We start from the raw sequence: 13,160 nt of genomic DNA, 5'->3' as shown, positions 1-13,160 counted from the left end.
AGACACAAAACCAATATTAGGATGCTTTTAACTTTAATTTGTTGCTTCTGGACAAAACCTGAGAAAAAAATTCTTCCTGCAGTGAAAAAGTAGTCTGGGCTGTGTTTTCCAAAAGCATCGTAAGCTTAAGTTGATCGTAGCTCCATTTTTTTCAATGGGTGTACGATTTACTTAAGCTTACAATGCTTTTGGGAAACGCAGCCCAGGTCTAAATCAGGAGAGAAATCTGCACAGATCAAGCACTGAAAGAAGTATTATTATGGATTAAGGACTCATATTTTAGACAGAAACAATGGTTTGATGTTAAAAACGTCTTAATGATTGATCTGTTTCTTACAAACATGCAGCTTTAGGCTTCCCAAGATGTTAATTGATGGACTGGAGTGATGTGGATTGTGATGTCTTTATCAGCTGTTTGGACTCTCATTCTGACAGCACCCATTCACTGCAGAGCAAGTGATGTAATGCTAAAGTTCTGTTTGACCTCACCTGTTTCATTGAAAAACGAACGGCACACTTTTTCTCAACAAGAGGAGACCTGAGGCATCACCATTGCACAATTTAAGTTTAATACTATGTTTGAGCAGTAGTTATCGTGATGCTTGACTCAGAATCTCAGCTGGTGTTTTTCTTAGTGCTGTGATTCGTTAACCCAACATGGTCCATTTTCCATTTTCCATCTTCTATCTCATTTTCCATTCTAATAATATGACTATGACCCATCGGGGTCTCTCTTTGGTGAGGGTGTTTGAAGCTTCCACAAAGCCGTGGCTTATTTTAGCTCCACACCTGCTTTACTGCTACAAAAGGACGTTCAGTGAGGAACCAAACTCCTAGAAATATCCTTGACCTCAGCTGCTCTCATGGAAAAGAAGAGCATTTGTTGCTTTGCGTTTTTCCGCTGACACTGAGGTCAAAGGTCGATCGCTGTCCTGGCCCATATTTATCTGCTGAAGCCACTTATGAAACATGAGTTTTTCTGTCTTGCATGACTTTCATCCTAGTATTGTTTAAAATCAGGCTTATTATGTAATATCGCCATTTCCAAAGAGGTCTATTTTTAGCAGGAACTTGGATTAAGTGTGGAATTTAAAACTATCCCATAAAACAATGGAAAATGTGTTAGCTAAGAAGGCCAGGTGTCTGTCAGGTTTACTAAATTATAAATAAACAAGCTGTGCTTTTCCATAAGACAGAACACTGCACAAATCTGATGTAAAGGTGAAGTCTTTATATGGAGAGATTGATATTTCTATGTTACCTTTAATTTTAGCATCATTCATTATCTCTGATACTGTTTAAAAATTGAATAGTTTTTGTCTGTGAAGTAGAGTGACTAAATTGTGAGTCATTTAAATGATGTCATGAATTGATTAAAAGAAACCAGGTTGTGAATATTTGTGTGTACGTAACATGCTGAATGGTTGTTCTCTATCTTGTAGGCCTTCCCTTAAAAGGATGGTTCATTCAGAAATGAAAATTGCCATTTCTTTCCAAACTCGTATGGCTTTCTCTGTTCAACAGAGCACAAAAGAAGGACATAAATATAGCGTGAAATTAAACCATCCAACTTTGTATTATGAACGGAATACAGTTTAGGCCTTTATTTACTTTTAAATTAAATAATTTGAGCATTGCGTTGCCACGTTCGATGTATTTCTTTTGTGTTCTGCACAAGAGAAAATAATGATTTTGACATGACAATGAGTAATTGATGACATTTTTGTGTGAACTATCTCTTGTTCAAAGAGACCGATGACTGAGCAACCTACACCACGAATGAGTCTATTATTTTTTTTTAAATATACCATACTCTCAAAGGCTGCATTAATTTGATTAAAAAAAATACAGTAAAATTGTGAAATATTATTATAATGTCAAACAGCTGTTTTTCTATATGAATAAATAGTAAAATGTAATTTATTCCTTTAAAGTAAGCTGAATTTTTAGCTTCATTACGCCAGTCTTCAGTGTCACATGATCCTTTAGAAATCATTATGATGTGCTGATTTGCTGCTCAAGAAACATTTCTCATTATTATCAATGTTGAAAACGGTTGTGCTGCCTCATATTTTTGTGGAAACTGCGATGCATTTTATTTTTCATGATTCTTTGATGAATGGAAAGTTCACTTTTGTAACACTATATATCTTAACTGTCACTTTTGAACAATTTAATGTATCCTTGCTTTAAAAAAAAATCTTAATGACCTCAAACTTTTGGATGCCATGTGTTATGGTTAAGTATTAGACATTTCAGGTCACTTTATTCCACCAGCTTGTCTGGAAAGGTAAAGCTTCACTTGTTTTTGTGTCTCTAGAGGAAATGTCTGCCTGGCTGATGTTTGACCACTCCACCTCACCCAAATCCTCATTTTAATCATTATTAAAGAGCCAGCAAAACACAGTGGAAATGAGAATACTGTACCAGTACCATTCAGCATGAGGAAATGTTTAAGCTGTCCTGCATTATGGCTGAGCGCACATGTGACTCGGCTTTTGTCCTGGGATTGACACTGTCCCGTATGCATGAGCGCTCTACATCAGTTCCTCCACCGCAAACACCCTAAAAACCTCTTGGTTCTGCTTTCATAGCAGGTGACTATGTTTGATGTGAGTTTGAAGCTAATGCACAGATGGTAGCTCACACTATGTGCCGCAGGGCAGATGACATGAAATACATTTTAAGCTTTTGATGCATTAGAAGTGGATGTATCAGCATGTATCAGTACACAAAATGTATTTGCGCCCTTAGTACAGTAAATACAGGATAATGGAGGGTATACATTATGAATGACTTGGACATTATACACATATTACAACTAGGCATCTTTACATAGCCGGCTAAGGCTGCTCTGTGCCTGCTCAAAATTCAGTGTAAAGATGCACAGCCAGACTGAATAGTAGCCCCTAGTAGCAACGTATATCGTTTTTGTAAAAATCTAAATGCATTTATGCCTACTCTGAGCAGTAATAAACAGTCTGTCTAAAACCGCCTAAATGCCACTTAAGAAGTGCTTCTGTGCCACCTTTACAGCGTAAAGTAAACATTAGATAAAAAGCTTGTCGGGGCAGATAGACGGGGTGTTACTATGTCGTTGCTAGGGTATTTTAGGTGGTTGCTAGGGTGTTGCTGTGTGTTTGCTAAGGTGTTTGGGTAAGTGTTAGGAGGTTACTAAGCTGTTGCTATGTGGTTGCAATGGTGTTTTGGATGTTTGCTAGGGACTTAGTAGGCTGTTGCAAGGGTGTTGCCATGCGTTTTTTATTTCGGTGTTCTGGCAGGTTGCTAGGATGTTGCTACGTGGTTTTTAAGGTGTTCTGGGTGTTAGGGTGTTGCCGTGTGGTTGTATTGGTGTTTTGGATGGTTGCTAGGCACTTACTAGGCTGTGCTAGGGTGTTGCTATGCAGTTACTAAGGTGTTCTGAGTAGTTTCCATGAGATTGCTAGGGTGTTGCTGTGTGCTTGCTATGGTGTTCTGGGTTATTGTTACTAGGCAGCTGCTTGATAGCTCAGGATGGTTGCTATGCAGTTGCTAAGGTGTTCTGGGTGGTTGCTAGGGTATTCTTTGTGGCTGCTAGGATGTTGCTATGTAGTTACTAGGCAGTTGCTAGGTGGCTGCTAGAGTGTTGGTATACAGTTGCTGGGGTGTTTTGGGTGACTTGATAGAGTGTTGCTATGTGGTTACTAGGATATTTAATATAGTTGCTCAGGTTTTGCTATGCAGTTACTTGGGTGTTCTGGGTGGTTGCTAGGATGTTGCTATGTGCTTGCTAGAGTGTTTAAGGTGTTTTTCACTAGGCATTTGTTAGATTGCTCTGGATGGTTGCCATGCGGTTGTTAAGGTGTTGTGAGTGATTTCTAGAGTGTTGCTGTACAGTTGCTGGGGTGTTTGGTAGACATTTTTGGAGTGTTGCTGTGTGGTTGCTAGGGTATTTTGTGTGGTTAATAGGGTGTTGGAGTGCAGCTACTTTGGGTGGTTGCTAGGAGTTTGCTATGTGGTTGTTAGGGTGTTCTGGATGGCTGCTAGGCAGTTGGTAGGTTTCTCAGGACGGGTGCTGTGCTGTTGCTAAGTTGCTCTGGGTGGTTTTAGGAGGTGGTGTGTTGCTGTACAGTTGCTGGGGTGTTTTGGGTGACTGTTGGATAGAGTGTCACTGTGTGGTTGCTAGGGGATTTTATGTGGTTGCCCAGGTGTTGCTATGCAGTTACTTGGGTGTTCTGGTTGGTTGCTAGGATGTTGCTACGTGCTTGCTAGAGTGTTTAGGGTGGTTTTTACTAGACAGTTGTTAGATCGCTCTGGATGGTTGCTATGCGGTTGCTAAGGTGTTGTGAGTGGTTGCTATAGAGTGTTGCTGTACAGTTGTTGTTTTGGGTGTTTGCTAGACATTGATAGAGTGTTGCTATGTGGTTGCTAGGATATTTGGTGTGGTTGATAGGGTGTTGGAGTGCAGCTACTTTGGGTGTTTGCTAGGAGTTTGCTATGTGGTTGTTAGGGCATTACGGATGGTTGCTAGGCAGTTGCTAGGTTGCTCTGGATGGGTGCTATGCTGTTGCAAAGTTGTTCTGGATGGTTTTAGGAGGTAGGGTTTTGCTGTACAGTTGCTGGGGCGTTTTGGATGTTTGCTAGATATAGTGTTGCTACATAGTTGCTAGGGTGTTGCTATGCAGTTACTTAGTTGCCAGGAGTTTGCTAGGATGTTGCTATGTGGTTACTGGGCTGTTCTTGGTGGTTGCTAGACAGTTGCTAGGTTGCTCTGAGTGGTTACTATACTGTTCTAAGTTGTTCTGAGTCATTGCTAGGAGGTTGCTATATGGCTGCTAGAGTGTTTTGAATGGATGCTAAAGTGTTGCTGCATATTCTGTGTGGTTATTAGGGTATTGCAGTGCAGTTAATGGGGTGTACTGAGTGGTTGCTAAAGTCTTGCTGTGTGGTTGCTAGGATGTTGCTGTGAAGTAACTCGGATATGCTGGGTGTTTGCTGTGCAGTTTAAATAACATGTAAATATGCTATAATAAATACATAATCAAAGACAAATGAATTCATATGGGAAGAAGCATTGCACAGGTATTACAAACAGAATCAGAATACACAGTAATAAATGTGTATCAATTTGCCACTGCTTTATTATTATGTTATTTAAAGCCCTGCCATTTGAAGTAGCTCAAATGTCAGTTTACTTTAATGGATCTACTGTAGATAATATGTAAATGGCTCATATGTTCCATCATCACACTCTTCTGTGCAGCTGGATATAAATATCATTTGAGGGCTTATGTGTACCACCGCTCACATATCAGCACAACTATCCGCTGTCTCACCTCCACTGGTCTTTGCATAACACTCATCTACTGTCTGCTTCCCTTTGCATTTTTTCCATCACCTTATTTCGGTTTCATATTTCCATTTTTCCATTGAGTCAGAGATGCGCCCTCCTTTCACAGCGAATGCACAAACCGCTGATCAGTGTAATCTTTAAACAAGACTCACAGGTTACTTTCTAACCAAGCAGTCTTTACCATCAACATATTCAAACACAAACAGCAGTGAGTTCAAACAGTCAGCTTGTTTTTTGTTGCCGTTTGGTGTAAATGGTTCCCACGCTCACAGAAAACAGAGAAATGGCTGTGAATTGTAAAACGGTGTTGTCCATACCTGGAAAAGTTATGGAAAATGTTAAGTTTAGTTGTTCTAAAATATTTAATGCTCTAGAAATTGCACAAAGTAAAAGTTGTTGACAAGCCGTAGTGATGTCTGATTTGTGAATGAAATATTCTCAGTTCAGTTTAATAAACCAGTTTACATAATTAATCATTGGCATATTGTTCAAAATGATTTTAATTGGAGAAAAGTGTGCACTGTTAATAATACTATTAATAACTACCAAATCGGTTGATAACCAATATTGATAACTAGCATAAAGCCATTCAGGATAACATGCATGACACCAAAATAATGCAGTATAAAGCAACTAGATAACAGAAAATAGAACTGATTAAAAAAAGAAAAAAGAAACAGAAGTATTTAAATAAAATAAAAATAAAATAATAATATGTGTTATGTCTGTTCTGGGAATGTTCTTTTATATATAAATTATATGGTAATTCACTTGCAAAAAACAAAACAAAACATACATTTGACAACTGTTTTTCACTATATATGGTTTACTAGCAGTTAAACAATTAACTGGTTGTTAACAAGTTTTTAACAATATCTGGGAAGGTTCTTTTACTGTTTGTTACTCTAAATTATATGGCAGTTCACTTGGAAAAACCATAAATTTGATGGTATTTTACAGTACAGTTGCATGCAATGTTAAACCGTATGGTTAGGTTATTTATGGTTAACTAATTAACAGGTTTCAAAAAGTTTTATGATTTTCTGGAAATGTCCTTTTACTGTTTTTACTGTAAATTCAACTGTAATTCACTTGCAAACTCCATGGATTTCCATTATTTTACAGTAAAATTACATATAATGCAATGTTAAGTGATTTACAGTTTATCGACATAAAGTTAAAGATAAAGTTACTTAGTTAAATTAACTTAGTTAACTAATTACCAAGGTTTTAACAATTTTTAAATTGATATAATTTTCTGGGAATGTCCTTTCACTGTGAATTGAATTCTAATTCATTTGCAAAACCCACAAATGTACATTATTTTACAGTAAACTTACATATAATAAGGTGATAAAGTTGTACTATTTATTTTATTTCTTATTTTGAATGTGCTTTAGGTGTTTTTCCACTGTAATTTAAATGGTAATTCACTCACCCAAAGTATTGACAGTATTTTACAGTAAAATTACATATATATATATATATATATATATATATATATATAATTTTTTTTTTTTTTGTATATGGTGATGTTCTTACCATTTTTTGGAAGTGATCTTTTACTGTAAATTATACAGTAATTCACATGCATAAACCACACCATGTGTGGCAAGCTTACTTAAACAGTCACCTGTGTTTTTACAGTGTTTTTCTATTAAATTAACAAAACAGCATGGGAATCCTTGCTTTAGTAGTCTGATTATTGTGAAATAGTTTTGGTATCAGGTGCAGTTCCTGCTTTTTGGCAGGAAGTAAAATCAGAGAAAACAAAGACAGGTGAAACTGTGTGCGTTAGTAATGTCACATTGTCAAATAATGGAATTTAATGATGTTAGAAAGTGTTTCAATGACATATAGATGGAAAAGTGAGAGACAATAGGATTGCCAAGGCCTTGTGGAAACATGCTGAAGGGAGCGATGAGGATGTTGGACCGTGGCCCACAGCTGAATGATGTCATGAGTTTCCAGTTCCTCATTAGGATTAGTCAGCAATGAAGAGTGAGAGACAGTCAGACACAACAAGAGAGAGAGAGTGAAATGAAGGGAGGGGCTGAAGGTTAGGAAGGTAAAGAGAGAGAGGGAGGTAGGCGGTGCTCAACACTATCAGCTCTACTATAAGCAGCAGCAGATAAACCTGCGAGTAAAGCCGTGACCTCACAGCACTGCTGATCGCACGCTAGAAACTTCTGCTGGCACGTGCCAAGGAGGAATCGCATGTAATTTGCACAGGCTTCATTGCAGAGTCTCTTATTCTTATTCTAAAACTGAATTATGCATCTTAAGACTACAAAGTGCAATAACTTCTGCCTGGTGGCCACACCGGTGGACCATGAGATATTCGGTCGGCCACAGATTCGGGTAAGACTGATGGTTAGTGAGTGAAGTCAAATGTTTATTGTCATTCGGATGCATTTCTCTTTCAGGTTCTGGTGATGATCTGGTGCATCGTTTTTTTGCTTTCGCGTTTGGTCTTCTATAAGCTTAAAGATTTGGCTTCTTTCGTTAAACTAATCTGGTCATGGTCTGCTGATCTTCAGTACTTCCTTTTCCAGCTCTCCTGTTTTGCTATAGAGACTGTCTTCAAGAAAAGGATTAAAGGCTTGAAGCTTTACAAACAGAATGCTTGTTTACATGTTTATTCGGCTGATTTGTGTTTTTGAGTTTGATCAAAAGTGAAAACATTTATAATTTTACAAAAGATTCTATTTCAAATAAATGCTGTTCTGTTCAATTTTCTGTTCATCAAAGAGTCCTGAAAAATAAAATGCAGCAGTTTCCACAAAATTGTGAAGCAACAACTGTTTTCAACATTGATTATAATCAGAAATATCTTAAGCAGCAAATCAGCATGTTAGAATGATTTCTGAAAGATCGTGTGACACTGAAGATGAGTAATGATGCTGAAAATTCAGCTTTAAACACAGAAATAAATTACACTTTGCTTTATATTCACATAGATAACAGCTATTTTAAATTCTAATAATATTTTACAATTTTACAGTAGTTTTGATCAAATTAATGGAGGCTTGGTGAGCAGAAGAGACTTCTTCCAAGAAAGAAAAAGAAAAACCCACAAACTGCTGTAGCTAGCAAGAAATTCAATATTTAGTGAGATGACAGAAATGTTGCTGTCTTGATAAATATTGGATTTATTGCATGCTACAGCAGTGTCCTGCTGAAGAAAAATAGCTTAAACCAACCTAAAGTGGCTAAAATGTGTATATATAAGTATACATTAAGGCTGTTTTTCTTTTTCAGCAGGATTTTTTTTCTGTTTGTTCATAAAACCACAGTCTACACAATCTCAGTTCAATCTGTGCAAGAACGGTTTTACAAATGATTTTCGTTCCACTCAATTTCATGACTGAGACGCGTAGGTTGTTTGTTTTTCATGATGTTCGCAACCCTCTTGTAATATGTTTTTCGTGGAGGGAATTGTGCTGTTTTCTATTTTTCTCCATCGAGTGTGAGTGTGATCATCTAGTTTCATCTCCGTCCAGTTATTTGAGATGTTTTTCCTCTTTTTGCATCATCAGGAGCAGTTTGAGGCTTTGTTCCGTGCGTTTGATCCAGGCACGTCATTTCAGTTCTTCAAAAGCTTCAGACGGGTTCGCATCAACTTCACCGATGCGTTGGCGGCAGCCGAGGCCCGAGTCAAGCTTCATAAGAGCGACTTCAATGGAAAGGAGATGCGTTTGTATTTTGCTCAGGTAAATAACCCTCACAAGGAGGTATCACAAGGTGCTCTAAACATTGGCATGGTACTTTTTGTTTAGTGATGAGAGCGTTTTATTAATTATATTGTTATATGAACAAAGATTCGTGGTCTTGCATCTTAAAGGAATCGTTTACCCAAAAATGAAAATTTGCTGAAATGCCATTTAAGATGTAAATGAGATTGTTTCTTCATCAGATTTGGAAAAATGTAGCATTGCATCACTTGCTCACTAACGGATCCTCTGCAGTGAATGGGTGCCGTCAGAATGAGAGTCCAAACTGCTGATAAAAACATCACAGTAATCCACAAGTATTCACTCCAGTCCATCAGTTAACATCTTGAGAAGACAAAAGCTTACATTTTGAACTAAAATACAAGTCCATGGTCTATAATAACGCTTCCTCCAGTAAAAAAAGTGGTCTGATCTGAATCAGAAGCGAAATCTGCACAGATCAAGCACTATTTACAAGCCAAAACAGTCAAAATCAGCTCTAAACCAAAATGTGGATTTTAATGTGGGAGACAACAGGAGATGGATTTTTTCACTAGATGAAGCGTTATTATAGATTATAGACTTATTATAGTTAAAAACATCTTAATAATAGATTTGTTTCAGATTTTGTCTTCTCAAGATGTTAACTGTTGGACTGGAGTGGTGTGGATTACTTAGTAGTGAATTATTGTGATGGTTTTATCAGCTGTTTGGACTCTCATTCTGACGGCACCCATTTACTGCAGAGGATCCAATGGTGAGCAAGTGATGCAATGACACATTTCTCTAAATCTGATGAAGAAACAAACTCATCTACATCTTGATGGCCTGAATTTTTATTTTTGGATTTTCATTAATGCATGTGAGTCGCTTTGGATAAAAGCATCTGAAATGTAAATGCAAATGTTTTTGTCTCTTTCTGATTATTATTTTCTCCATTTCTTTCTCTTCTCTCGTACAGTCAGTACATATCGGCAGTCCTCGTCTTGAGCCTCCAAAACCGGAGAAGCAGTTCCTCATCTCTCCTCCAGCGTCGCCCCCTGTAGGCTGGGCACAGTCGCAGGATGCTACGCCCGTCATCAACTACGACCTGCTGTGTGCCGTATCTAAACTAGGACCAGGTATAACCTATTTACCCCATTTCCATGGTAGACCTTGAGACTAAAACCTTTCTGAGTGCCGAACTATATGTATCAACAACATATGCTGTATATACGGTCTGTAAGATTTTTTTAAGGAAATTAATATTTTTATTGAGGAAGGATGCATTGAATTGATCAAAAATACAGACTTAAAGATGACCAAAAGTTTGGAATAATTAAGATGTTTTTGAAAGAAGTCTCTTCTGCTCAGCGAGCTGCATTTATTAAAGATACAGTAAAAATAATGAAATATTATTACAATTTAAAATAGATGTTTTCAATGTGAATACATGTAAAAATGTAATTTATTCCTGTGATCAAAGCTGAATTTTCAGCATCATTACTCCATTCTTCAGTGTCACATGATCCTTCAGAAATCATTCTAATATGCTGATTTGCCAGTTAAGAAACATTTCTGATTATTATCGATGTTGCAAACACTTGTGCTGCCCAATATTTTATATTCATACATTTTATTTTTCAGGGTTGTTTGATGAACAGAAAGTTAAAAGAAACAGCATTTGTGTAAAATAGAAATCTTTTGTAACATTATGAATGTTTTAATGTCACTTAATGCATCCTTGCTGAATAAAAGTATTAATAATAAAAAAAATATATATATATATAGAAAAACTCCACTCCACACAATTTCCACAAAAAAATATTGGGCAGCAACTGTTCTCAACATTGATAATAATCAGAAATGTTTCTTGAGCAGCAAATCAGCATATTAGAATGATTTCTGAAGGATCATGTGACCTTGATGCAGAAAATTCGGCTTTATGTCACAGAAATAAATAACATTTTAAAATATATTCAAATAGAAAATAGGTATTTTAAATTGAAATATTATTTCACAACATTACTGTTTTTACTGCAATTATTAATCAAATAAAAGCAGCATTTTTTCTGTTCTGTGTAAGTCTGTACAATATTATTTGGTGAAATAATTGATGTTTTTTTTTTTTTTTTACGTATTTTTAGGAGAGCAGTACGAGCTCCACAGTGGAACCACCAACACGCCCAGTGTGATCGTACACGTGTGCGAGGACGACAGCTCCGAAGGCGAGGACGAGACAGCAGAGGGCGGCAAGCGCGCGCGTCCCAAGATCATCCAGACCCGTCGCCCGGACTACGTCCCGTCCGTCAACCAGTGAGCGGGTAATTCTGGGCCGTTTCATCTTCGCGACCAACACTGGAATAACTAGGAAGCATGCGGTCATGCAGTTCGTCATCCTCGCCACCGGGGAGGCCGGCGAGCCTCAAATCCTCTTCCTAGTTAGCGAGGGGAGTCGACCATCCTCATAATCTCGCGTTTCATTTCTTAACATCCATCTCTGATGGAGTCAGGGACTTTGAGGACTTGGGAGAGTTTCTCTCATCTTACGAATGTCATTATTTGCTTGACGTCACAACTGTGTATTTTAATAATCCGAGAGAAGAGCGACGGAAAATATCTGAGGGAGTTTTGGTGTAGCACAAACGAACCGAACGTTCTGTCTGAAGTGTGTATCGTTTGAGGCCACTAACATGTACTCATCGTCATTATCATGTATCGTCTCTACGTTTAGTCAGTTAAGCACTCGTACAGTCTTTGAAAAGTCATTATTGTTGCTGAAGTTCTTCACGAGCTCCTCCAAGTATTATGCACTTTAAAAATAGAGCCTTATAATGTGGTAAACTGACAACAACATGAAGTACTTGTCTTTGTATATCGAGCGCAACTGTGACCGCCGACTTTTTCTGCCTTGGTAACGCAAGTATTTGTCCTGTTCATTTTCTCCATCAATCACAACATTAGATTTGTTGCAGGAAAAGTATTTCAAAATTGGATAAAAAAGACATTTGTACTAAACCGTGTACTTAAATTGTTACACATATTGTTACATTAATATAAAATAAAATGCTGATTATAAATAATTGGCTATATGTATAAACAAAACAAAAGTATTGACATTTTTTGTAAAATGTGCTCAAAACAAAAATACTTGTAAAATTATTTACAGTGAAATTATTTATAGTTGGCTGATTAAAACAAAAAAACTAAATTAAATTAATTAAAAATTAAATAAAACAATATTGACTATATAAATTGCAAAAACAATTACAAAGAAACAGCACATAACTGAATTAAATGTGAATTTTTAGTAGAAAAACTAACATAAAATAGACCTTTTTCCACTGTCATTTTGGAATGTTTTTCTTATAATGAGTAATATGTACTCAATTGTTGTTTTATTTACATCTTTGAAAAATTTTACAGTTATATAATTGGCTGTATGTATAAAATAAAATACAAATATTGACTATAATAATTGGCTGCATGTATCAATAAAATAAAAAATAACACTATTGACTGATACATTTTTTTTGCATATTTGGAAATTTCACAGTTTCAAAGAAATTACAAGTAACATTAAATTAAAAGTGAAATTTTGCATTGGAAAAATCTAAAATAAAAGTCATTATTGGAGTGAATGGTCACTTTTAACCTGTTTTATTATGATTCCCATTTCCATATTAACAGCGACTTTTCTGATTGGTGAATCTTTGTGCATCCAGTGCAGAAATCAGCAATTAAACTAAATTATTTAAAAAATAAAAACAAATCCACAGAAGCACATATGTTCTCTTAACAACCTTAATCTATCGATATGGAGAAAATGAATGTGATTTCTCTGTCAGACGTCCACTGTTGCGCTCTGTGACTTGTTAAATGAACCGCTCTGTTGTGCTCTACTGTCTTTGGAGATGTTGTCCTTTTTTCCATTACTGTAGGAGACGTTCTACCGTCAACCAGTGATTTTGAGCAACTATAACATACTGTGTATATTTGATGTATTTGAATGTAGCCAATATCTTGACAAAGCTTGAGGATTTCTATCAACAACAACAATCTTATTCATTAGGTAGTAAGAATGTGGAGTGAGGAAGCATTAACCTACCTTTAATAAAACTATCTTGACCAAAGAA

General features: G+C 36.6%; 1 protein-coding gene across 2 annotated transcripts in view; it reads left to right on the top strand.

Annotated features, from left to right (window-relative positions):
* rcan1b (regulator of calcineurin 1b) overlaps window positions 1–13,160 on the top strand; it is a 14,449-nt gene extending 1,289 nt beyond the window's left edge. The window contains exons 1-4 of one of the 2 annotated variants that reach the window (XM_051119739.1): window positions 7,449–7,693; window positions 8,872–9,045; window positions 10,007–10,166; window positions 11,172–13,160. In XM_051119739.1, the coding sequence (XP_050975696.1) occupies window positions 7,607–7,693; window positions 8,872–9,045; window positions 10,007–10,166; window positions 11,172–11,344 (594 nt within the window). In that variant the 5' untranslated portion in view covers window positions 7,449–7,606 and the 3' untranslated portion in view covers window positions 11,345–13,160. Of the gene's footprint in view, window positions 1–7,448; window positions 7,694–8,871; window positions 9,046–10,006; window positions 10,167–11,171 lie in introns of those variants that run through there. The other variant, XM_051119731.1, reaches the window with a different exon arrangement.

This window comes from Labeo rohita, chromosome 1 (genome assembly GCF_022985175.1).
Source record: "Labeo rohita strain BAU-BD-2019 chromosome 1, IGBB_LRoh.1.0, whole genome shotgun sequence".
In the NCBI taxonomy this organism is placed as follows: Eukaryota; Metazoa; Chordata; class Actinopteri; order Cypriniformes; family Cyprinidae; genus Labeo; species Labeo rohita.
This window is presented reverse-complemented; position numbering and strand designations above follow the sequence as displayed.